This window comes from Periplaneta americana, chromosome 2 (genome assembly GCF_040183065.1).
Source record: "Periplaneta americana isolate PAMFEO1 chromosome 2, P.americana_PAMFEO1_priV1, whole genome shotgun sequence".
NCBI lineage: Eukaryota > Metazoa > Arthropoda > Insecta > Blattodea > Blattidae > Periplaneta > Periplaneta americana.
Genome location: NC_091118.1, coordinates 193,999,979 through 194,027,961, shown reverse-complemented (window position 1 = coordinate 194,027,961; position 27,983 = coordinate 193,999,979). Strand labels below are relative to the sequence as shown.

General features: G+C 35.4%; 1 protein-coding gene across 1 annotated transcript; it reads left to right on the top strand.

Annotated features, from left to right (window-relative positions):
• Positions 1–7,147: 7,147 nt before the first annotated feature.
• LOC138694988 (uncharacterized protein PF3D7_1120000-like) lies at positions 7,148–26,307 on the top strand. Its single transcript, XM_069819233.1, has 4 exons — positions 7,148–7,304; positions 8,717–9,172; positions 19,430–19,661; positions 25,871–26,307. The coding sequence occupies exons 1-4, from the start codon at positions 7,280–7,282 to the stop codon at positions 26,115–26,117; spliced, it is 960 nt and encodes a 319-aa protein (XP_069675334.1). The 5' UTR covers positions 7,148–7,279; the 3' UTR covers positions 26,118–26,307.
• Positions 26,308–27,983: the final 1,676 nt, after the last annotated feature.

The following is a 27,983-nucleotide window of genomic DNA, read 5'->3' as shown; positions in this document are numbered from 1 at the left end:
CACAGTTTTGTTACATTTGCAACATGTGAATAGAAGGTCGTTCAATATCACCATTCAGTAGCCTTCAGATTAACAGAGTAGACGAGATTTGCATAAATACCATCTCAGAAGTGGCATGGATACGAGGATGTTGGGAAGCCACATCTTTACCATTGTGCAGTATTAGTTTGAACAGCATGTTAGGTGTTTTGCTATTGGCATGTAATCAGTTGATGGAGATCTCTGATGGAAGTTGTGGGTGTGGTAAGTTGATATGTTCAATGGTCTTTTCTAAGGAAATATGGTATGGTTCTAATTTCACTCTTGTCATATGAAATATTTATAAACTACAATTTATATAGATGAGCAGGAAGAAGAGTACATATTATGATTCAAGACATTTGTTATGCATAAGCACATCACATCTTAAATACCCTCTTTCTGATCTGTTTTCCTAAGATCGGTAAAAGTGATATTATAATTGGTTTTTTGTTTGCTCCAAAATATATAAATTTTTTTTCTTTTTTACTTAAGAATTATACCAATATAAGAAACATAAAAAATTATATATTACAGTTATATGAACACTAATAAATATAATATAATTATTAAAAAATTAGTAAAAGTCAGACATGTTTCGGAGATGCTTCTCCATCCTCAGTGACTTTACCATGACGGCTGGTTCAGGTGATCGAACCGCGTTGTTGCTTGGCTTAAAGGAGACTGCAGTCGCCTTTAAGACAAGCAACAACGCGGAGACTGCAGTCTCCTTTAAGTCAAGCAACAACGCGGAGACTGCAGTCTCCTTTAAGTCAAGCAACAACGCGGAGACTGCAGTCTCCTTTAAGTCGAGCAACAACGCGGAGACTGCAGTCTCCTTTAAGTCAAGCAACAACGTGGAGACTGCAGTCTCCTTTAAGTCAAGCAACAATGCGGAGACTGCAGTCTCCTTTAAGCCAAGCAACAACGCGGTTCGATCACCTGAACCAGCCGTCGTGGTAAAGTCACTGAGGATGGAGAAGCATCTCCGAAACATGTGTGACTTTCACTAATTTTTTAATAATTATATTATATTTATTAGTGTTCATACAACTGTAATATAAAATTTTTTACGTTTCTTATCAAATCTATGAACACTGTATAATTGGTCCGACATGTGTGGTTTATCTTTGAATATTATACCAATATTTTTGTTTGTTTTTTTAATAACATATCATATGGTTCATTTTTTTTATTATCACTGGTACCGTACCTATACAGGGTAAAAGTGAAATAATTCTACAGATTGAAAGGTAAAATAAGGTATGCTTGAATGAATACATAACCTATATTAAGTTTTGTGATTAAATCCAAGATTAATTAGAAAATAGAGTTCGAAGTTACAGCAGTCCAGCAACATGGCTGCTAACACACTGCTCTTTCTTCTCGTAATACAGATGTGAAAGGTAAAAAAAACTCAGGTCTGTCTCACTACGTGAACTTCTCTCTGACTACAACGTTGCAATCTGGTTGCATCATTCAGTGGCTTGAAATTATTGGCTGCGTTCAGCCAGGACAGCGCTGAGGTAGCGCTGACATAGCGACAGCACTGAATGCCTTGCTGGCTGACAGCGCTGAAGTAGCGGGCGCCATTTTTCGTAGCAAAATTTTTTTTGCTGCAAGCCTGCTGCTAGCCAGCGAAAGTGGAGGGAGAAGGCAAGAACCAATGGTATCATAATATATTCCGTAGTAGACGGAACAATAGCAGCGTGTTTCTTTGTAAACACAGCGGACATTTTGCAATGGTCGTTCAGGACCTCACAGCTGCTGTAACTCAGCAAAAATGAATAGCTGAATTAGCGCTGTCCCGGCTGAACACAGCCATTGGTTTTTAAATTATAGTCCCGATGCTGTTATTTCCGGCGTGACTCCGCCTCTTTGCTTACGTCTTAGAAAGTGAAGGCTCTATAAAGTCTAGATAGGTAGTATCGTTCGCCATTTTTGTTCTTACGTTCTTACGTTGCCGAGCTACCATACGAGGAATCTATTTGCCACACTGTTAAACATCATGTCGTAGCTCCTATGATTATAAATCGAACGCAATGTAATTCAGCAAATAATTGAGCGGCAAATAAGGTCTTCGTGTGCTTTCTGCGAACGCCAACGAAAGAGCTAAAATGGCGGGCGATTATATTAAGTATTTATCGAGCCTTAAGAAATGAATCAGCGAATCACAAGACGCACACGTTTAAATGTAGCCGACCTGCAACGCGATTGGCTGCCGGAAATTAGAGCGACGGGACTATAAATTTACGCGAAAACTGTTCACGCTATTGAAATATACCAGAAGGATAAATGATTTTTTTTTATTAGATTTTCTATCGAAATTAACAAAATTCGCGATCTTATTCACATTAGTTACTGGTACCAGATAATAGGGAATTAAACATTTGGGGGGGGGGGAAGAAACATTTTTTTTTTTCTGAGCAAACTATGAACTTTCAACTAATATGGTATTATACTTTTTTGTCACATACAACATAAGCTACTTGCTCTGAAAATGTGCAGGGTTATTTCACTCCCACCCTGTATATCTTGAAAAACAGATACCGGTAACATTAGAAAACAGTAAGATAATATTTTGAAATAATTATATTTAAAAGAGCTTTAGAATATAATTAATATTTGTAAATTTAAGAAAGTAACACATTTCTATCTCCTTTTAAAAACGTGGGTCATAAAGAATCAATTCTTTCAATTACGGGATATATAATTAACATATCCCTTGTATACAGAATGTGAGATTAAATGACAATTTTTAATGCATAGGTTACAATATCATAATATTGGGCATGCCATAGTTAATTGAAACTATTGATGTATTGCGAGCTGAGATGTAAGTTTAATAATAAATTTATTGGGCTTTGGGGACATAAATGGTATTCCAATTAGGTACTTCACGTGAATTGAATTATGAATCTGGAGTTAATTTAAGGAACTGGTTTAAAAACTTTAAGAAGATTAGTTTCGACTCCAGATCTCAGTATTGTTAACTACATTCTTACCACATGTTTTTGGGCACATTCGATAAGAGATTAATTATATCGTTTTGTGTGATTAAACTAGGAAAATGTTTTTAATACATACGGACCTCAAATTTAAGATGGAAGTGAATTGTTTAAATTTTTAAAATTTGTATTATTTGTTGTAATCCAAGAGAGAACATTTTCATGAAGGTCTTCATAACATTATTATTATTATTATTATTATTATTATTATTATTATTATTATTATTATTATTATTATTATTATTATACAAGACTCCATAATATAAAGTGTGCCTTACAATAGATGACGTTTTAAAAAATTTGTTTTTTGTTTTACTTCAAATTATGTTGAAATTATTAATTGTAAACAGCTGCATGCAGATTTAGCTTCAATACATTAACCTCTCTCTTACCTCACTAACTCTATATTAAAGTTTTAGCTCTTTCATGCTGAAACCAATCAAACGACTTTGTGCTGAGGGCCATATTTACACAGATGCAAACTAGGCAGTTGCATAAAGCACAACTATCCAGCTTTTAATTTTTTCCAAAGCTAATTGTCTAGCTACAACAGTCTGAACAAAGGGCAGTTACTTATATGTCCAAATGACTGCATTACCAGTACCAGTACCTATAACAATTTTTTTTTCAATTCAAAATATAGTTCGGAAATTTGTGGTCAATCTTCCCACAAAAGATTAGCTCAAATACTACTGCCTAGTGTTAGCTCATTGTCTAAATCTGGCCCCACTTTTGCTATCACATTTCAACTAACTCTTATCTTCTGATAGTTACTCGAAGCAGAATTTCAATATTAATATGTGTGATATGATGCGTAAGTTTTAACAATGTACTTAATTTCGTGTAAGGTTTACAACTGGATAGAACTGTTTGATTGCAGCCGTCAGTGATATACAAAATATCATATGACAAACAAATAATTGTGTATGACAAGACATGCACCCACAATTTTGAATTTCACTGTTAAGAGCTTATGAAACTGGTAATTTATTCATTACCAAATGTATTCACAAACTGCTTTAAACAGTTAAGTGGAAAAGAAATCTCAAATCGTAGTTTAATTTGCTTTTAATAGTTTGCTTATGAATTCTTGTCTTTTGCTGACAATTGTTTGTAAGTAAACGTTATATGACCAACAATGTAGGGCTTTTGTATTCGATGTCAGAAACTGTCTATAATATAAAATGGGCCTGTAATTTTCACTTTCTTATTTAAAATGTTGCATACAATACAGCAATATAAGAATTAAAAATAAAATGAAGTTTTTTTAACTCTTGCATTTATTATTTAAATGAGAGACGAATACCATATATCCATAACTGTAAGATTTGAAGCCATGAATTCTACAATCACATTAGTCGACATTTTCACATCATCTCAGTTATTAATATAATTTTTGGATACACTCTTTTAACACTTACATAATATCAATGATGAACATTATTGAACACGTAATAACTACTTTATTGTGTTAATATTATAAATTTTGGTGATGTGTTACCTGATTGACTAGTTTTGACGTGATATGGCGAATGACAATATCTAAAATGCCTGAACATTAAAATAAAGATAGTTTCGACGTGGTTTGCATCATCCTCTGAATCGTAAAGATGATCCAAACCCTGTCGAAACTAGTGAATCAGGTAACATACCACCAAAATTTATAATATTAACTCAGTGAAGTGTTCAATAAGTTCATCAGTGATTATTAATATCATTATAAGTGTCGACTTTCAATTTTTTCAATGGGTGCTCACATTTTGGCACTGATATACTCTAAATCAGCGAGGTCAGTGTTAAAAATGAGACGGTAAGATAAAACAATCGGCAGTATTCGTGCAATCTAAAATAGAAATAAAGTAATTCAAGTTAATATTGGCTCCGACCAGTAATACCAATGAATGCTACTGTATATTGCAGTGAAAATGAACTCGATAGATAGCTATCACAATTTTTTTTAAATTGCATCATGTACATTAGATAACTTATATTCTGTAGTAAAGCCCACATTACATGATCCATGAAAATTATTTTTAACTCCATCATGGCACGGAAATGAAAATCGAAATTAAATTCAGAATAAAAATCCGTGGGTGCCGAGAACCCATTAAATGCGGGCAAAAGAGCTTAAGTCACTTAATGCAAAATTTACAAAAGGAATTTTCAAAGATTTAAACAACTGCTGTAAATCCGAAAAGTGACATGTTTTGGCTATTTCATGATTTTCTTTATTTTTTGACCTCACTGGTTTTAGGATCTCTTTTAGGAAACAGGTTTAATGAAGAAAGTCTTATATCACAGAAATAATGACTTAAGTCCTTTTGCCCACCCACTGAAGATATATCCATTGGGGGCTTGGGCCCTAGAGCATGCATGTAGTCGTCGCCTACGGATATAATATCATCATGATCATCTCATTCAAGTTCTGCCTATTGCCAAGAAAAACAAACAAATTTCGCTTTCCGAAATACTTTGTATACAAATTACTTGATAGGAATGAAGGAAAAAATCAGTAGCCTACATTCTTAATTTTGTTAGTGCACCTAAAAACAGAATTATTACAAGACAGCACTAAAAAGAATTTGCGCTGTCTCGGGGATACATTGGAACATAGAATATGTCACCCAATTTCAGTACTGGTACCGGTAATAAAATAATAGTTGTGTTGATTTGGATATTTCTTTTTCGTTTCAGTTTACAAATGGATAGTACCGGTATAGGTCTAAAAGAGAAATAGGCTAATTAATGCAATATATTTTCTGTTCAATGAAGCTGTTCTGTGCTGTGGCATCTTGTGTAGGATTCGCTTGCTGGGGGAAAAAATTTTCTCATGAAATTTCGACTTTTGTATGAGATCAGTAGCCACTCGGCATCGTGATGCATTTGGGGAGCTATGCTAGGTAGTGAAAACCAGTTACGAAAGCCAGCTATAACAGCTGGGGGGATCATCATGCTAACCACATGATACATCAATTCTGGTTGGATGATCGTCTACTTCTGCTTTGGCATGTGGATTTTTTTCGGTAGTGTACATATTGTAGACGAACACTGCATGCAACCCCATCTGAAATTCTGACTTTCATGCTAATAGTAAAATAGTCCAAGGCCTACAGTAGGTTGAGCGATTAAGGACAGTTTTTAACTCTTGCATTTTATGCTTTATAGGAGTAAAAATATATAATTGGTAATCATTTTATTTGCATGTTTGATGGCATAAAATTATCCAGATAAACTGGTGCTTTATGTCACCTTCTGTTAGGCTATACCACGAATAATCTGCAACATGTGGGTGAATTATTATGCCCCTCCCCCCATAGCCGCGTTATATCGGACTTTACTGTAATTATCTGTGCTCTGAAATCTGCTTTAGTGTACCTGAGCTCTAATTTTTTTCTGATCAGTTTTACGGTATCTCTCAATAATTTCTTTTTCTTGAGGAAACCTTTATTACAGTACTTACAAGCGTTCCAATTGCTTTCTAAATTCTAGATATCTATCCGTGATGACTGATGACTACGCACACTTCAAACAAGTCAGCTGAAATTACATTATGAAAAATCCGAGTCGGTGAATACCGGTACCGGTATGTCGCTACGTTGATTTATTGTTTGTGTGTCAAATAAAATATAGGCCTACATATAACAATCTATTTTAATTAGTTTCATTCATAATCACATCTAAACTGTGAGATCTTTGTACAGAGTCGGCCTGGTTGGCGGAGTTGGTATAGCGTTGGCGTTCAGTGCTCGAGGTTGCGGGTTCGATCCCGGGTTAGGTTGATGGCATTTGAGACAGGCTCATGTCAGTAGATTTACTGGTATGTAAAAGAACTCCTGTTGGACAAAATTCCGGCACACCGGCGACACTGATACAACCTCGGTAGTTGCGAGAGTCGTTAAATAAAACATAACATTTTTTTTTTTTTTTTTTTCCTTTTACAGAATATAATCACATGATATGGTTAAACTATAAAACGTCTTTGCATGATATAATAGAAGATAACAGCGATTCAAGCGGACATTTGCTACACTTCATCGGTACCGCCTTTATTAGTCGACTTCCTTTCGATGTTAAGTTGGCTATGGTTTTGGGAGCGAAAGTTCTGCTATCTGGCGAGATAGTTTATTATTATTTTCGACGCGAATACGCGCGTAATGATTGTGTTATGGAATGGCGTTGTGTTGTGGTTGACGTTGGCTGTCAGTAACAGTTTGAAACATTTACTTTATGTGTTAACTTGAAAAGTAACACAAATGGAGGGTAATAAAGTTATTAAAAGTGAGTCCATATGTTTGTATCTTCGTCTGTATTTGTGTGAAAAGTACTTCGTGAGCAAATGAATCATATGCTTATAGCGGTTTACACCTCTATTTATTTGTCTATGGCCTACACTGTCAGGACATTTCATACTAAACTTCTGAATTTAATAGTGCTATGCTGTGTAATAAAAAACATGTAGCCGATACCATATAGGCCTACTAAGGTGTAATGAAATAACCTCACTGTGCGAGTTCGTAATATTATTACACATTGTGCTCTCCTTTATATCTTGTTTCGTATGGTGGTTTTTATAAATGAAAGTGGGTGTTATACAGTAATTTTGGTGAAACTAGCGCTGAGTTGCTTCTGTTGATTTCGGAAGTGAAATCCATTACACCACCTGGATAAACTCCAGAAAAAAAAAAATCACTAACCTTTATCCAGCGTATATGCAAGATAATAAAATCTTAAACTAACCTAACTTGTTACAGATCTGTATATGCAAGGTATAACAAAAGCCTAAACTAATCTAACCTGTCACAGATTCGTGTATGGAAGGCATAGCGTGGTTTACATTAGCGTGAAATTTTTGTAATGTCACCAAAATTATGTTACTATGACTGAGGAGAGTTGAAAATGGGTCATTGTAGAGTATCCACCGCCCACTGAACGAATATTGGTTAAAGGAGCATTGAGCGACTTCCGCCGATTTTGGAATAGACACCGACGCACTTAGGTTAGGTTAGGTTAGGTTTTTATTATCCCGTCAAGATGTTTAGGATTAGTGTAAAACTGGCCTATGTCTCCTATAGTGGGCGGGACATAAGTAACATTCACCTGAAAATGTATAAGCAAAGTATGAGGAAGCATCTTAGCGCTAGTTTAGTCGGAAAATGTATGTTCATAACATTCTAGAAATGTGAAAACATTTTACTGAAACTTCCACATATCCCCATACCACACGTGGGAGAAAAAAGTATTTAAATAATTGAAAATAACCTCAAATTGTAACGCATCACTCTTGAGACACGATGTGATCACTGTCAAAGCTTTTAGCTCACCCTCTTATAGGCCTAGTACTTTTGCATGTAGATTGTTGTGCAGATAGAAAATTAATCCCATGTTAGTCTGTACTAATAGTAGACACAGTAACAATGTAGGCCTTCCATAATTTCATTGGTGTGGGGTACAAAGGAAGAAGCTGTCGACGCAAATACCTCCTCCATTCCGAATTAAAGATACTACTGTTGTCAGTGCTGTTTCTGTTTCCTTAACTTTCTTTTCAAATGCTGTTTCGTCTCTATCAACTTATGTGTATATATTTAAGAAGCCAATACTTCCACTATATAAAATATCAGTCATAATGATTGGTGCTTACACGTATTCATACTTCACTCATTTAATCAAACTTTGCTTTTCTTACATTTCAGAAGAAACAGAGGAAACTTCCATTGATGAGACGATTTTTAAACCTTCAGAAGGTTACAACTGCAAAGAAGAATATTCTAACAAATATGTCGGCAAAATAGAGTTGGAAGAACTAAACAAACTGAAATCGGAAGTAGAATGTGCATACAGAGAGTACATGAAAAAGAAACTGCAGCGATCAGCACTTAAGAAGGCTGCATGTGAAAGTATGTCTCAGTTTTCTGAAGTCTCCCAGAAGGCACAGCAGATCATTGCTGCACAGAAGTTGGCAAGCGTGGCAGACCTTAACTTCGGAGAGTGTGAGGATCCTCTGATGATTCTTGGACTGGAAGAGCATCATAAACGAAATTCAGAAACAAAAATTTCGTACAGTGAGAAGATTTTAATCTCGCCTCTTGTAGAGAACAATCTTCTGGGGGAATGCTCGAGAATTCAGAAATATAAACAACGTAAAGAAGGTAACAAATTATTAACATAAGTATCGACATACCATGATTTTTTCACAGCTTCATTATATTTTACACATACTTCATGTTTAAGTATATGCTTGTCCATCACTGTGAAGTAACAGTTATAGGTATCCTGCAAGCAAAACTCAGCTCGAACTCCTCACAGCGCGCATGCTATACCCCTCTTACCCCTCTGCAATAGGCATGAGAGCATGCTGGGAATGGGAGCATACGTCATCTGTGCGAGACAGTCATGGCCGCTGGTTTCTGCGCACTGAGTTTTCCTTGTTGGATGCCTATAGCATGTCTGACCTAGTGTTGAGTGTTGCCATACTTACTGATTAAGCAGGAGATTTCCTGTTTTTCCATTGAATCTACTGCTCTACTTCTTTTTTTTTTTTTTTTTTGCAAAAAGTCCGAATTTCTCCTTCGTTTTTGGCATGCTGCAGTCACCTGGTTTTATGCCCAGATTTTTAATTTATTACATACTAGCCGTACCCGTGCGCTCCGCTGCACCCGTTAGAAATAAATATAAAGTAATTACATAATTAAAATAGGACATTTGATCCAGGGAACATTCGTGTTTGATATAAGGATAAATCGTTTATTATTTACTTAATTTAAATGGTATTTGCATAATTAAAATGCGATCATTTTGATCCAGAGACCACTCATTTGGCCATAAAAATTATTTTAGGAAATACAGGAAACGAATGTACAGAATAGCCTATCAAGTTTTCTTTGCATAAGAAGCTATTTTAATCTTACCTGTCCTCGATTCACTCAGAAGTTACTGTAATAACATTATAGCATTATGTCCATCTAAAGAAACTACACTTTCCAATAGTGAATTAATAATTAATTATACAAATCGGTTGATTTAGCTTCCGATATTACTTCATACAAACACAGAAACATTATCTGTAGGCTGTCTTTCATAGCTTTCGATTGTTGCTGTCTAAGGCCCCTTATATACGAAGTTATTTGTTTTTTAATTCATTACACTGCCTTAGATGGCAGTTATTTTAATTTTAAAACACATTTATCTCATTAAATATGAGTCCTATCAAAATGTTTCAAGGAATAAAACTTATCGCAAATTATTTTTAAAGAAACTTTTGTTATGTAACATTTTTCACAGAAATCAATAATAAGCGAGATATTTCGATTTATTTAATTCAGGCCCCCTTATAACCCCCCTTTTAAATAATGTATTTTGAATGCCATATAGCCTAAAATCTAAGTTACAACGAACTTAATTTATATTCCAATTTTCATCGAAATCCATTCAGCCATTATCGCGTGAAAAGGTAACATACAGACAGACAGACATACAAACAAAAATTTCAAAAAAGCGATTTTCGGTTTCAGGGTGATTAATTATATATGTTAGGACCAATTATTTTTGGAAAATCGAAAATTACCAGAAAAATTTCGGCTACAGATTTATTATTAGTATAGATTATATTATGTCACCATGTCTTACTTTTCCATCTTATACACAAGTCAAATGATGTTTTCATTTGTCTCTCCAGCGAGCTAGAAGTAAGAACATTCTTCTAGCTCGTTGTGTCTCCCTACTCATAACGCGTAGCCACAATGATGCTTAAAGAGCAAGAACACGTGAAACAGTGAGAGAGTAAAGTGTAGCTAATGATATTTTTGTGTTACATATCATGCACAGTGATCTTTTAAAATGATTGAAAGTGTCCCAGCAAGAAAGAAGAGTAAATACTTCTTTGCAGAATTATAAATCAGAGTGGGAAAATTATGAACAGGTTAAATGGTAGTTATGCAAAAACAGGAAAAGGGATCGTTTATCATCTGTTATAATCGCAGATAATGCAGTACTCTCTTTAATATCATCTTTAAAATAAATCTTGTTCTATCTAAAATCATGTCAGTAGATTTACTGGCATATAAAAGAACTCCTGCGGGACAAAATTCCGGCACATCCGGCGACGCTTATATAACCTCTGCAGTTGCGAGCGTCGTTAAATAAAACATAACTTAACTCTATCTAAAATCGTTTGTCAATATACAAAAAACTCCTGATTAATACATTTTAATGCGAAACATTGTCAATGAGACATTACTGTGTAAAAACAAAATTGCATGACTTATTTACATACGCTGAGTAAAGATGAAGTAGTAATATTTAGCAAAATTGTTCAATTTCATTGGTTAGGGATGTGCTATGTAATTTTTGTAATTAATATTATAAGAAGAGAAAATTCATGTTTAATTAATCTACTGTAATCTCCTGTTTTTTTTCGATGGTTTTCTCCTGATTTTCGTGAGTAGGTCGTGGCAACAGTGGCACTCTGACCATGAAACGGGTGGGCCCGGGTTCAAATCCTGGTTGGGGTTTTTTCTGGGGTTTTCCCTCAACCAATTGAAGCAGAATTGCTGAGTAATTTTAAACGTTGAATCTCGGACTCATTTCGCCATCATTAATTCATATAGCCTATCATCATCCATGCAGTAGCCCAGGTTAAGTTCACTGTGCAGCGTGTTGTACTTGTACGAAAACGAGGCTGTTCGACTACCCAATCATTTACAGAATAGGAGTGGTGAGCACAATAAGCATCAGGCTGCAGTGTAAGCCTTCGGGTCCCTCCTCTATACAAGAGAGAAATAAAAAAGTGTATGCTTATAATATATACTAGTGGCTTGTGCAGCAAATGCTGCAAACTAACTTCATTAGACATTCAAATAAAAATTTTCCAGATTTACAATATTTTGAATGAAGAATACCAGATATTTTGAAAGTTATTTGCTTTTGTAATAATGAAACATTGTTTTTTTATGCCAAATACTTTTTCTTGAACCTAATTCACCTTCAGTTTTTGAGTTTCAGCGCAAAAATGCAAGTAACAATGTCAGGACGATCAGTGGGTTTTTCACGTGGGAGTAAAGCAATAGCTACTTCAGGTCATTGTGGATTCTAGGTAAAAGTTACAAAAATGTCAGGTTTGCTATGCTTTCGAACAATAGACATAGCATCTTGGTATAGCTGCTGCATGTAGAGCTTGAAATGTAGAGGGTAAAATCATTTTATCCTGCTAAGAGATCTTGCTGAAATGTTCTGGAGACTACATAATTTTGTAGGCTTCTTATTTTATCAGTAAGTAATACCGTTTGGTCTTTTCTTAGGAACTGTAATTTTTGCGCTCTCTCGAGCCAATACTGAAGAGAATGACGCATATAAATATCTACACCACACTGCTATTAAGTATATGAAAAAGACCCAACCCCACTTGATTAATAACTATAAAAATATTTAAAAGTAAATTATAGAAATGAAGATCTAATTTAAGATATTCTCTACATCTACAGTACTTACATAACCCCAAAACGTTTCACTTTCATATCATCAATATAGCATTAGTATGTATAATTAATGAAAAATTGCCGCATCATGGCATTAACTATAATAATATTTCATTTCTAATAGTAATAATATCATCAAACCACCTCAAATTTTGTAGATTTTAATGTCCAATACACAGCTGTACTCAGAAAATTACACACCACATTAGTAAGTCTTGAAGTTTTTAATAACCAATTGAATTTGAGCTCTAAATATGCAGCAATCCTGCAGGTCAAGGCCTTCGTGTAATATCCTTTTGTTTATTGTAGTGTGTCTGTGTTTTGTTTTATTCTGAAAAGCCATATCTCAAAACTGACGACAGTTTTTGATGGATTTTAGAAAATAGGAAAATGATGTAGGGAAATTGATATTTCACCGAAACTGCTATTTTTCTGAAAAACTTTGGGTTTCAAGCTTCAAAATGAGGGGTCATTTATTAAAATCCATTCAGCCATTTTCCCGTAATTTCCATTACGAGTTCAAATTATATATATAGATTTTTTAAGATATTAAAATCTGAAAGAAATAAAAAATAATTGACCCGTAAAATTAGTAAACTATTTTTCTTTCTGAGATATTCTCCATAAAACGTAAACAAATAGTATGCTCTGTATACCTATTAATTTAGTAACATCCATAATAATTTGAATGTTCTAAACCAAAATTTGTGACTGTTGGAGCATTTTGAATCTGCTACTGTTAAAAATATTAAAATCTGAGTAATAAATATGGTAGAAAACTGAAAATTTATAATTAAGCTTAATATATTAATACCATTACTAGTGTCTAGTAAACTTTTCAGAAAGATAAATTAAAATTGGTATGATTTTCATATTTCCAGAGCAAGTCCCCCGAACCAAATGAACAGTCTGTCCACTCTTAGTTTGGGTCCTATAAATGTTAACACGCGGTAGTGACTGCAAGACATTCTACTCACAGAGAAACAGAACCATAACACTATGTAAACAGTATATCATTACTAGGGAGCGGATTTTTATGTGCTAAAAAATTTGAATATATTTATTTTTTATGTGCTAAAATGTACGAAAATATTATCTAAAAATAAAAAATTATTTATTTTAAATATGACAAAAAAAACTTACTTAGCTTGGAAAAAAAAATGTTACTAGGTACTCATCCACCACACTTGAGTGCTAGTAGTTGGCCGAGAATTGCAGTGAACAACAAAGGTCATCTCCAAATTCTCCATCACAAATGCATGTCGATTATCTCTGAACAACGACTTATACTGTGAAAATGATCTTTCCACATCACAGGACGTGAGATGTGCATATTTAAAGAGAGGAATGTCACGAACACAAACACCGTCAGTTTCACCTACAGGCACACCCTCCAATACTTGAGCAACTTTATACATTTTTTTATATATCCACTGTTTTTCCCAAACACATTCTGGAATTTGTCCCTTAGTACTTGTACTTCTGAACCTGGTAGCAAGTCTAGTTTAATTTTCATGGCATGCACCTCCCTGTTTCAGACAACAGGTTTTTGGATGTTTCGAGTTTTTTTATGGTGTCTCACAAAAAGCTTAGATTTGCTAATAGGAAAGCCAAATCGTTTTTTAAACAACCATCTTTCAGTATATCTTGAAGGATATCGATTGATGAAGCCCGATAACAGGGAATCACAACAAGACGTATTGCCTTACTTGATAGACATGAGCGAGAGGCGAGAGATTTGTTTAAATTAAATAATGTTCATACCCGAGCTCTTATCTGTTGTGTTTCACAAAGCGTGGAATGAAATCATCTTCAGCAACAATAAACATTCCTAATTATGTGTTGCAAGATCTCTCCTCCTTGTCCATGTTAAATTATTTTCTAATATACAGGGTGTTTAAAAAATACGGGGCATAATTTCAGGTATGTATTTCCCACATGTAGACAATCAAAATAGTTCATTACAACATGTGTCCGGAAATGCTTTATTTCCGAGTTACGGCCTTCACAACATTGAAATTCACCGGAACGTTTTTCTTTCTGCAGGTCGTTACCGTCAAAGGAGACATTAAGAGGGCACTCTGACAGTTCATTCCGAGGCGAAGGTTACATTCAGAGTTGTGTAGGCGTTAGACTGTGCGATATGTATTCAAATCAAGAGCTGGCAGAGATACACTTCATGTACGGTAAGGCGGACGGCAATGCTGCGCTGGCTCGTCGTTTGTACCAGGAGAGGTACCCACAGCGACAATGTCCAGATCGGAAGACATTTGTACGTCTCCATTACCGTCTGTGCGAGTATGGAAAATTTAACTCTCCTGGTTTGGGAAGGGGACGACCAAGATCTACAACTCCAGAAGTACAGGAGGAGATTCTGGAGGCTGTGAACATGACTCCTTCTATCAGCACACGAAGGATAGCGTTGCAAGTCAATGTTCCTCATACGACTGTCTGCAGACTGTTGAAAGAGTATCAATTGTATCCTTATCATTTGCAACATGTACAGGCCCTGTCACCAGCAAATTACCCTGCACGAGTTAGGTTCTGTCAGTGGTTCTTGCAGCAGTGTGATGTAAATCCGAACTTTCCTGCCTTAGTATTATTTACAGATGAAGCACAGTTCACACGAGATGGCATAACAAATTTCCACAATCAGCATGTATGGGCGTATGAAAACCCACGCGCAACTGTTCCATCTCATCACCAGGTGCGGTTCTCCCTCAACATGTGGGCTGGTATCATTGGTGATCGATTAGTTGGACCCTATGTACTTGTAAACAGACTTATGGGGCAGGCGTACACAAACTTCCTGGAAAACACCATACCTCATGTTTTAGAAGACACTCCACTGATCAATCGTGAACACATTCACTTCTTGCATGATGGTGCTCCTGCACACTTCAGTCGTACGGCTCGCCGGTACTTGGATCGAAGGTTTCCTGATCGATGGATAGGTAGAGGTGGCCCAGTTGCTTGGCCTCCACGCTCACCTGATCTGAATCCTCTCGATTTCTACTTGTGGGACCATTTAAAATCATTGGTTTATTCGTCTCCGGTGCCTGATTTGGAATCCCTTCGGAATCGAATTGTGGCATGTTCTGAGGACATACGCAATACTCCTGGAGTTTGGGATCGTGTTCGCAGGTCAATGAGACATAGATGTGAGGTCAGTATTCAAGCAGGAGGTGGACATTTTGAACATCTTCTGTAATGAGAACGACCTGCGGAAAGAAAAACGTTCCGGTGAATTTCAATGTTGTGAAGGCCAATAACTCGGAAATGAAGCATTTCCGGACACATGTTGTAATGAACTATTTTGATTGTCTACATGTGGGAAATACATACATGAAATTATGCCCCGTATTTTTGAAACACCCTGTATAATAACACTGATATGCTGCCTAGTAGTTCTCAGAACTTGAGGCAATACTATTACGAAAATGGATCACGGATACACCGCACAGCGGTTGGAAACACGAAGCAACCAAGAATTCTTAAAAAGATTACGTACTTCTGAGTGACATAATTGATTGTTTAAAAGTTCTTGTAAAAAAATTATTTCAGTGTTTATAATAGATTTCCTGAAAATATGTATTTACATAATTTTTTTTTGTGAAAATGTGTGTTTTTACGTGAAATAAAATTCGGGTTTTAAACTTGAAACTTCATGTTCGGAAGTTTTAACTTTGTTAATTGTATTAGTATTAGTATATATTTATTTAACCTGGTAGAGATAAGGCCGTCAGGCCTTCTCTGCCCCTCTACCAGGGGATTACAACTATAACATGAACAATAAGATTACAATTAATATTAAATTTACAATTACAATTACAATAAAAATTAACGTACGACAAGAATACCTGATTAATGAAAGCTAGACATTTTATCATAGAAGTTAAGAACAAAGAATATTTTTGTATTTACTAAATTACAAATTAAACCTACAATAACAAAATTCTATAGTGATGAAATTACCGGATATTGAAATATTTTGTGATAGATTAAGAGAACTATTTACAAGAAACCATGTCTGAACGAGTCTCAATTACTGACCAAGTGCCTAGTAAGTTTGCGTTTGAATTGAATTTTATTTCGACAGTCCTTGATGCTAGCAGGTAACGAATTCCAGAGTCTTGGCAGGGCTATTGTGAAAGAGGGTGAGTATGAGGAGGTGTGATGGGATGGTATTGTTAATATTGTTTCATGGCGAGAGCGTGTGTTCAGATTGTGGTGGGAAGAAAGGTAAGCGAAGCGAGATGACAGGTACGAAGGAATAGAAGAGTTCAAGATTTCGAAGAGAAGGAGAAGTGAATGTAAATTTCTTTTCTTATCTAGTTTAAGCCAACCTATTGCTTCCAGGGATGGGATAATGTGATCATATTTACGAACATTGCTTACAAAACGTACACACAAATTATGAGCACGTTGAAGTTTCGTTTTGTTGTCGCTGGAAAGGTCAGTCAGTAAAATGTCAGCATAGTCAAAATAGGGAAATACAAGGGTCTGCACAAGGGACTTTTTTAAGCAAGAGGGAAGATGAACATTTATCCTTTTTAGCACATGGATAATAGAATATACTTTTCTGCAGGTTTCTGTGATTTGCATGTCCCAGTTGAGATTATTATCCACGTGAATGCCAAGATTTTTTACTGAAGAACTGAAAGGGATATGCACTGTACTTACTTTAACGGGGGAAATGTCGAGGTGCTTTACAGCGTCAGTTTGCCGTTTGTGTCCTAATATGATTAGGATATGATTATGATTGTGTTTTATCACACGCAAAAATAATATTTAATTACATAGGAATCCGCTCCTTAATCTTTACTTATTTTTGGTCTGCTGTGTACAGGTCTGATTTTTGGTGGATGGATACAATTTGTGTTTACATTGGGACCCATTTTAAGAGTGAATGGAGTATAGTATGTCAAGCACACTATTGCCTTCCCCATTTCTGATCTGATTGTAGGTAACATAATGATTTTACAGAATCGAAAGTGAATGTGAGCAGTTGTAAAACTTTGTATAAAAAAAAAGGCGCATGTTATTCACCCCGTATATCTTGAAGGTCTTTTGTTCCATTAATTCTAACAGTTTCTATTTCTCTACTTCCTTGCAACAAAAACAAAGTTTATAGCCTCATAATTCAACATTTTTATGGTTAATATTATAATTAGAATATTTTTAATGTTAGAAAGTGTAAATAGTGGATATCATTGAATAAATCCTGCTGTAATTGCATATACTGCGTTTTTATATATTTTTTTCTACTGACTTAACAGTTTGTTTTTCGTTCCGTTTATTTTATTATACTTTGTGTGGTGATTTTAATATATTGGAATTTTTTTAGTGCCATGACAGATGTAGACATGTTATAAATTGGTTTATGCTCGACCATGCCGAAATGTACTAATTACACACCTGGTAGCAGTCCTTTAATGCATGTCATTAAAGTACACCTATTCATTAAAGTACAGGTCTTCAGCTTACATGTGTTCAGCCAATGAGAAGTCAGCTTTGTACCGTTATAAAACCGCAAGTATCGATTATTCTCGGATATGTAATCGAAAGAGAATTAGCGAAAAGTTAAGGTACGATCACACGTCGCTACTTTTGCAGCGCTGCAATACAAAAAACTGCGCAACTCTCGTACTGCGACGTGTGAACAACGGTGCAACCCGAAAAGTAGCGGCTGCCGAACCTGCTGCCCGCTACTTTTCCATGCTGCGCGCAGCTTAAAAGTAGCGACCTGTGAACAGGGTTCTCAGGGTTGCAGCCGCAGCATTTTTGATATCGGTTTTGTTGAAACCTTTGCTGCGGTTGCAACCAGTGTTACCACCCAAATGTGTCAATGATACTTTCATTGTTTGGATATATTTTAATGTTAAATGTGATGAAAATAAATTATTTGTAACAGTTATTAAATACACAACACAGTCTGAGCATAATTGGTGACGATATAATTCATTTTTTAAATTTTCCGTAGCGTAGTTCCAAACAGGAGGGTTGGCAACATTGATTACGTGAATATGCTGTTGATTATCATTTAAGTATATAGGCGTTTTTAAAACCTTTATAGTAAAAATAATGTCAATTTCTGAATACTAGATACGACAGAAAAGCAAATAATAGATAAGGAAGCTTTCGCATGAGTTTCTTAATAATGCGAACATAACCACAAAATGTATATTGAGAAATCAACACGGAGATAGGAACCTGCAGCATGATTGCGGCTGCAAAAGTAGCGCCTTGCGTGTGAACAGACTCGCAACCTCCAGTTGCAACTTTTGCAGCACTCGGGTTGCGCAGCATGAAAAGTAGCGTGCAGCGCGCTACTTTTGGCTTACGTGTGAACACGACACGCAACTTTTGCAGCTGCAGTATAAAAGTAGCGCTGCAAAAGTAGCGACGTGTGACCGTACCTTCACGGAGGCTGAAATCCAATACTGTCGCAGAAGGTTATGTGCTGTTACTATAATAATTAGCGTTAATTGTAAATAATATTCAAATAAATTCAATTTGTCATCTCGTTTTTCAATGTCGAATTCAATAATCAAGGTTATAATATTATAATATCACGTTTAACGGGATTATACATCAAGGTCAATGACATTATTGTTCCTCGGAAAAAATCAATACTTTCTTGTCTGCGCACATCTCACAATTCACGACCTAGAACAAGGTCACTTCCAATCTTGTCAGATACAATACCGGTATCTGAATACTGGTAATTTGAAGTTAGAAATATGGTCGAGCATAAAAAGTCGTATGAAACTCGCCTATAATGGTAATTAAGAAGCTCGTATGAAAATTATGAAACTCGCTTGCGCTCGTTTCATATACATCCATATTCGCTTTCTTAATTACTATCATTATAGGCTCGTTGCCTAATGTACTATTATAGTTGCCTTAACACCAACAATTCTTTCTTTTCAGATAGGAAATTTTCACAGAAAGTGAAGTCTTTGGAAGACATAGCAATATCAGAACAATTTAAAATGGTGGCATCTGCAAAATCACAATATGAGAAGTTGTACAAAGAAGTGCAGACCATGAGAGATCTAATGATAGAAATAAGTGATATCCGTCTGGATTGCCTGCACAAAATGAAGACAGAAGCTGTCCCCTGGCTAGAGGCCAAATGCGAAAGTTTGGAGCTAGAGGCAAAGTAAGTGATGTCACTGTATGTAGATTTACTTGGCTTTTCAAATACCTGGTGTTCATTTTTTTGCTTCGATCTTTGTCTTATTTTTATTTTCTTCATTGTTGGACATACACTTTTAACACATACAGTATATAATCACTGATTAACTTTACAGCTTCTTCACTGTGTTAACATTAGAAAATCACCTGGCTGGCTAGTTTCGAAGTGGTATCCTTCATTGTCCAAAGCCTAGTGAAGGTCCTGCCCTATTCTCTAGTTTCCTGTTGTGGTGGGGTGTGTTCATGATTGTGTCGAAAAGGGTTTGTGTTTTAAATCGAGTTGAGTGTTCAGGATGTGCTGAGGTTATGTTTTTGTATGTTCGTAAATTTCATATTGTTCTAGAGCAGTGGTGCACAACCCGTGGTCCGCGGGCCTCATGTGGCTCGCCACTATGTTTGCTGTGGCCCAATAGTAAAGTTTCAGACTTAAAATTTAAAAAAATATTTGAACAGACTTGTATTATTAATTGAGGGCTTTGCCGGAAGAAAGGCGGATAGACCTATACGCCCTTCTTCGGGAAAACGGTTTAAAGTGTAGTGAATAATTGAATCACTGATTGGAATAAGGAAGAAAGTCCAATTTTTTCGAAAATAGACTGAGATATACATTTTTTTCTTGAGCCATCCACCCATCGATTAGTGGAAAAAGGAAGAGTCTACCAGCAATAACCATGAAGTAACAGCCCAGTAAAATTTTCAATTATTGGAATAAGGAAGAATGTCCGGACTTTCTTCCTTTTTCCAATCAATATTGTAAGCATCACCACCAGATGTCAGGTAGGAAGTCTGTCTCTCGTTTAAATTTGCTAATTTGCTGTCAGTGTGGTTCTAAGTTCGTTGTCTGTAAATCATTCATAGCAACTTGAGTGAAAGCAATTCTGATAGTGAACAAATACACTGGAGAAGAAAGGGAGTAAGAAATATTGATGAATAATATATGTAAAAGAAAAACGCAAGAAATCTAGATCTTGGGAAAAGAATACGTAACTTCAAAAGGAGGAGTTGTGCCAGCAAAACTGCGTGGTCCATCATGAAGGAAAGATCTGGTATGTTTTATGTGTTATTTGGATACATTTCTACTGCTAAATATTTCTGTGAACATATAATATATGCTGCAGTTTGGTGTTTGTTTTATTGTTGTTGTTCCAGAAGGTGTTTTGAAAATTAAAAAAAAATGAAGACCAAATGGAAATAATCACTACATTACACGATGATAAAACTAAAAAGAGGAAATATGTGTATCTAATGTCACTGATAGAACATTCACCTGTACAAAGACGCCAAAATTAAATCTTTTTTTTCTTAATGAAAATACAAAACAATGGCTTTCGCAGAATTGTTAGTTCATAAACGACGAACATCATAATTTGATAAAATAAAACAACAAGAGGTAATAAAATTACGTGCTGAAAGAAATGACATAGTCGACCTAGTGTTCGACTTATGCAAAATGTTCCCTTTTCTTGTCTTATTGTACAGGAAATGTTCTGTTTAAGAAAACTGTGGCTATTTGTATTTGGAATCCATAACCAGGAAAACAATACAGCACAGTTTTATTGCTACCATGAAGGACAAGCTAATCGAAACCCCATTGAAGTCTGCACATTTCTCAATGACTACATAAGTGAACTTGACTCAGTGAAAGAACTACATGTGTTTAGTGATCCTTGTGGCAGACAGAATCGGAATAACACTGTTTTGTAGTAGGTTGTTTTACGGCGCTTTATCAACAGCTTAGGTTATTTAGTGTCTGAATGTGATGAAAGTGATAATGTCGGTGAAATGAGTCCGAGGTCCAACACCGATAGTTACCCAGTATTTGCTCATGTTGGGTTGAGGGAAAACACCGGAAAAAACCTCAGTCAGGTAACTAGTCCCGACCGGATATCGAACCCGGGCCACCTGGTTTCGCGGCCAGACGCAATAACTGTTACTTCACAGTTGTGGACAATAACACTGTTGTACTTTGCCTTATGTATCGAACAATGACTGCCAAGTTTCAGATAATTCAGCACTGTTATCCTGTACGAGGTCACTCGTTCCTCCCGTGCAACAGGGATTTCACCGCAATAAAAAGAGTGATACAAAAAAGACAGAATCTACTCTGTGAAACAATATGTTGAGATGATAGTTAATTCAAGATAAACACAGAATGCTTTTCAAGTCAAGATTATTGGACATCAAGATATCATTGATGTTAAAGAATGGTGGCCACACTTCTTAAAAATAATCTTAAATTGCTCTAAATAGTCACATGAAGTAAAAGTTTTCACTTGCTAACTACCGGCATTTGACTCATAAACAGAATACCCCACGCTATGTCGTTTCTTTGGAATGGATAGATGGATTGAATCGCAAGACATACAGACTTTAAGGGAAGAGGAACACCTCTGCTCCTTGAAAAATATGGCATACGACTCCAAAGTTCCTATACATCCCAAGAAGCTGCAAGACGTTAACAAAATAATTAAATATATTCCATCAGAGTATTAGGAGTTTTATAACAACATTCTTCAATGGCCCACAAGAAATCCTATCCAATCTGATGAAGAAGATTATTAGTTAAATTGTTAATTAAAATTATTTTTAATACAACAGCACAATTTATAAAATTCTTAGGATGTTTGACTGAAATTAAATATTATTCACACTGTGTTAACAATAGAAATTTAACTAACAATAAATTGCAGATTAAACCTGTGTTTAATTGTGTTTCTTTACAAATTACTCATGAGAATTTTTAATTTATTGGAAAAAGGAAGAATGTCCATCAATTTCAAAAGAGGATGGATTCAAAAATATTTATCGAATGTGCTGAAACGACGCACCATACAGTTCAGGGAACTTAGTTCTACAAGTTTGCAATGCATCACAAAGCTGTAGGAACAATATTGTAAGTGTTAATAAGTTTTTCTTAGTTTTCTCAAAACATAGGTGTATGGACATTCTTCCCTTTTCCAATCAGTGATTCAATTATAGTAGCGAAATTTTGTTTTGATTGTACTGTACATACCTGCAGGACAGGGCTGCGTGTGTGTGTGTAACATTTTATTCAGGTGCATTTTAAAATCTTAGATTGCATGTATCTCAATTCGCCATATTGATGTATACGCTCTTTTTCCGGCAAACCCCTCAATTACTATAAATTACAGCAATCATTAATTAGTAAGACATTTATGTAAAATATTTATTATTGGAGGATGTCTGCGGCCCTCCAAAAGAACATTTTTTTTTTTTAATATTGACCCGCAGTATTCATAAGGTTGAGCACCCCCTGTTCTAGAGTGTTAGGTTTCTGGTTTTTTGGCTGGATGTGTAGTATTTTGTGTCATTGTCTATGTTGCTTTAGTTGTGATTGGAGTTTGTGATGTGTTCTGCATAGGTTGAATTGTTGTGTAGTTTGGTTATGGCTGTGATATGTTCCTTGTAACGTGTTTGAAATTATCTTCCAGTCAGTCCAATGTAGAAGTCGTTGCAACTGTTGCATAATATTTTTTATGCTTGACCATGCCGAAATGTAGTAATTGTACACCTGGTAGCAGCCCTTTAATGGACCTCATTAAAGTACACCTATTCATTAAAGTTCAGGTGTTCCACCAATCAGAAAACACCATTGTAGCAATATGACAGTGCAAGTATCGATTAATCTTGGATATGCAATTGAAAGACAATTAGCGAAACGTCACAGAGGCTGGAAATCCAATACTGTCGCAGAAGATTATGTTCTATTACTATAATAATTAGCGTTAATTGTAAATAATATTCAAATAAATTCAATTTGTCATCTCGTTTTTCAATGTCTAAATCAATTTCAAGGTTATATCAAGATTAATGTTTATTTTACTCTCTAGATTATATCTTTCTACTGCTCTCCTGAAAAGTATAAAATTTTTACTTAAGACCTATTTCCTTCCAGCCACAGATATATACTGTACATAACTATATACATAACCGAAAATGGAGTTGTAAACAATTCAAAATCCTTTTTAAAAAGCTGAAACTCCTTGAATCTATGCTCAAATGATATTCTAAGATCTTTCAAAATTTGACTGTATCTAAGCTGTTGCTGTTCTATTAAACCAGTTAACCCTTTAACGTTCTCGAGTTTCAGCTGGGCTTCCAATAACATGAGCCTCATGATAAAAGATTTGATTTTATCATACATGTCAGTTATTAAGTTATGTCCCTTGTAAGCTTTTGACTAAGACGCAGTGATATGACTAAGAAAGGCTAAATCTTGTATCCATTCCTTATCAATAAGCTCTGGTACTGAGTGCTTAAAGACCGTCTAAAAATTCCTTTATCTCAACCTCATTAGTTCCACTCTCTGTAAACAAATAATCTTTTCCCAAACTTTCTTATAACGCATAGTTTTCAGATTTCCTAGCCACTTTAGACAGAGCTACGGATGCTAACGGAAAGCAATGTGGAACTGTAAGTGACCGATTCGATCTGTTCATATTATGGGGTGTTTGACGTCACTGTCACGAACATACCCGAATGCTTATCTAGCTGCCCTCGTGAGGGCAACGTTATTCTGGAAGGAGCGAGGTCTGCCCGATTAGCTCTTGTTTGAGACTGCTGTACTAGACTGTGGCATTAGTGTGTCGCCTATGTATCTGTACCAGTAAATGTTGTCTGTGTTGGCTGTTGTCCTTGTTTAGAATGTGTGTCTGTTCAATATTGTGTATGAAAATTTCGGCTGGATGCTGGAGATTGTTGATTCCATGGGTAGACCTAATAATCTTTTAAATTGCATACAGTACAGAATTCAGTCATTAGTCAAAATATGCATACAACTATAGTTGTATGTATGGTTTACAGTTTTTGCTATAAGGTTCATTCCAACAGCAGTCAAGAACCGTCCGTAACCATCCTGAGCATGCGCAGTACAGAAACAGCATTCCAACACAATCCGAACCAGTCCTGAACCGGAAACATGTACTGCAGTCGGGCGTTCCAACAAGCTTTTGACATAGGTTCGGAACGGTCAGAAATAGTCCGCAGATTGGAGCATGTACGGAAGAGTACGCGAGACGCGCATAAGCTCACCAACTCTCCCGGATACTGAAGATACATGGTCGACTGTTCACATCAATGAGGTTAAAGATGAAAAGTGACAGTGCAGACGAATAATAAAACTAGAGATTTAATTTAAACTTTCGCCAAAAAGAAAGGGAATGGAAATTATTTGGGTATTGAAATAGTTAATTACAATTTCAACATGCAGCTTTGATTAAAAGTATAATAAATAACGTACATACATTAATAATTAAAAAAAATATATATATATTTTTAAATGAGAGTCCCCCAGTACACAACATTGAATTGGCGGAATTCTTGCCTTCCATATTTTTTGTCATTTTTTATAGAAAATGATCGAAATTCTATTTTCTGCAATTAGAATTAGCTGCAAAACGATAATAATTAATCATCCCGTTCTTAGCAAAGATCATCACAGTTATAGCATCTCTGGATTTAGTACATAACGATCCGCGAAAGCGTTCCAACAGCGTCCAGTCCAGTTTCAATCCCATAGCAGATGCTCAACTAGCGCATGTGCATAAGATGGTACAGGAACCGTACATGAACTGATCCATGAACCGCTTATTGGAACGAACCTATAGATGGAACAACATGCAAACATTTTTAACTGTCACAGAGCTATGTGACCAATACAATTATTAAATTTCAGCCGCTTCTAAAATCTCGCATTTCGCATTTTTGTGTAAGCTTTTCGTTTAGACTGTCTGGATTAAACAAAGTCCAAATTTTTGGGGTCTGGATTAATGAGGTTTTACTGTACTTAGAAATATTTCTTTTTTAACTCTAGATAAAAATGTTTATTTGTCTTAGTTCTTTCCCTTTTATTGACAAGATGTTCACTTTCATTCTTGATGTGGAAGCATTTTCTAATCCAGTCTAAAGAACAGATTTTGGAGACTGATAAAATCCTTAAAATAAAACCTTCTAGCCCAAATTTATGCACATAAAAAGACTGTTCCTGAGTGAAAAGACTCTTGTCAGAATTCAACCTCAGCTATTATTCTGTAATTGAAAGTAATAAATTTCGTTTTCAGAGTACTCTGTCTCAGACTACCAGACTTGAAGGTTTTTGTCGACATATCTGGAGGTCTCACGAAGTTTTATCATATATTTTCGTGTTGCTTTCAGAACACTGGAGATGGAAATAATGCTTCACATGATGATGGAGAAGGAACACATTCCAGATGCTATTAACGAAATAGACGAGTATTCCTACAGAATGTATGAAGAAAAAAAAGAAGAACTAGAGAAACTGAAACATGACGAGAAAGCATATAAAGATCTTGAACACACAGAATATGATGAAGTGTTAAAGAATTACAAGCAATACAAGAAAGAATTATATTTGAAAGAGTGGATCTTAGACGAATTGTGAGAAATTTGGTGTCCTTCGCTAACACTACTATAAAACCTTGTATTACTATAGTTCTTTGTTAATTTATATTAGTAAAATTATATTTATTAATACATAGTTAATTTCTAAATGCGTTTATTTCTTATTGTAAATACATTATGCATACATTTTGTAGTTGTATTATGAGTATAGAATGCCACTAATGTCTAAATATCACGTGTTTGATTATCCTATGTCCTTTTACATTATAATTAAGTGAGCCATAACAACCTATAAAAACGTGAAATTGGCAACTCTCCTGCCAGCATTCCACAAATGTTTCATCACCACGCCCGTAAGTTTTGCATTTATTTTTTCCAGGTACTGTAACATAATTATGCAGATAAATCATTTATACAAACAATTATTCATTTCGTTACACAAGTGCCCACATGCATCAACGTCAGTTAGTGTAACCACTGGTTAAAATTGTCACCTAACCTCTGGTTAAGCATTTTTGCAGTGGATCGACCTCGGTTACGACTTAAATAGGAGGTTAACTACAGTAATCTCTAACCGGCCATATTCGAGCGGTTAAAAGAGATAACCAGTGATTAGTAGAGCAAGTGAAGCAAAATGGTGGCCAGAGCCACGATGTTTATTTCGAAGACGATTATTATTATACAGTACTTGAATTACTTGGATAGAGCGTGAGCGTGAAGTTTCTTTAGTGGAAAGAGAGAATTCTTACGAGGAATTAGGTGACAGAAAATTTCAGGAGGGATTTCGTTTATCAAAATCTACAAATGGATCACTTGAAATAACACAAAAAGTCATATTTCTCCTATGGTTCGGCTGCTTGTATTACGATTCTATGTAACTGATATTTTCTGTATTTTAAGAGGGAATACTCGAATATCTCTTTCTCTATGTCACTGGCTGAAGAAAGAGAGGTTATTTATGGATCTTAGGATAATGAACAGTTCCCTAGTGTATGAGGTGCTTGATCGTATACACATTCCTATTAATCTTCTGCATCCTTTTCCTTTATAGATATTCCATCTTTTTATATAATATATTTAAATTCTAGTAATTAAGTCTAGCGACACTCCAACCACACATTGGGATATAATCATTTTTGCATTCAATTTTCTATTTTGTACGATTTTAACCTAACAGCAAAGAAATGCAACTCGCAAATATAACAGCACCCAAAGGCAAACAAATGCAAAGCGAAAATGTAGGACACGTTCATTTCGATGTAGAACAGAGTGAGCGCAGTCATTTTTAGACGTTGACTATTATCTTTACAGCGGTATGGATGCTTTCCTTTAGTCATTTTGTAGAAACAGTACACTAGCATAGACTTTACTCTGGTTAAATGAGGTGTCAGCTAGCCATGTTTAAGTAATCTGTGATTATGAATGGTGCACACAAATTACATTTTAACCACTGTTACTGTTTAACCGTCGTTTCATAATCTACGATTACTGCATTTTTAACCGATGTTGATACACTTTGCCAAAGGTCTAAATGTAGTATTTCTTGTGAAATTATATCTTCAATAAGGTTAAGAAGTGTTTTTATTGTACATAATCGATCTTAATCTTTCTACTGCTGTAGCGCTGACTTTCTACAAGTTACTCAAGATTTTTATTTACTTGGCAACAATAGTAAAATATTTAATCTGACAAGATAGGATTTTCAGTAGGGCATGATGGATTTGACTGAAAGTGTTAATGTAGACTGATTTAAAGTTCCTGAAAATGATGGTGAAGGTCTCTCATTCGGAATTGCATATTCGTGAAAAATACAGAAATTAAAAAAATATGAATTGCATGTCATTCTTGCAGAGAGCACTAGAGGCGAGATAACTACTTTCTTCCATCCCTGTTAGAAATCTAGAAG

What these genes read in the sequence shown, in the direction of transcription:
- LOC138694988 (XM_069819233.1), top strand. Translation starts at nt 7,280, where the DNA reads ATGGAGGGTAATAAAGTTATTAAAA. An exon ending in ATATAAACAACGTAAAGAAG is followed by an intron (nt 9,173 to 19,429) that starts GTAACAAATTAT and finishes CTTTCTTTTCAG; the next exon opens with ATAGGAAATTTTCACAGAAA. An exon ending in AGTTTGGAGCTAGAGGCAAA is followed by an intron (nt 19,662 to 25,870) that starts GTAAGTGATGTC and finishes TGTTGCTTTCAG; the next exon opens with AACACTGGAGATGGAAATAA.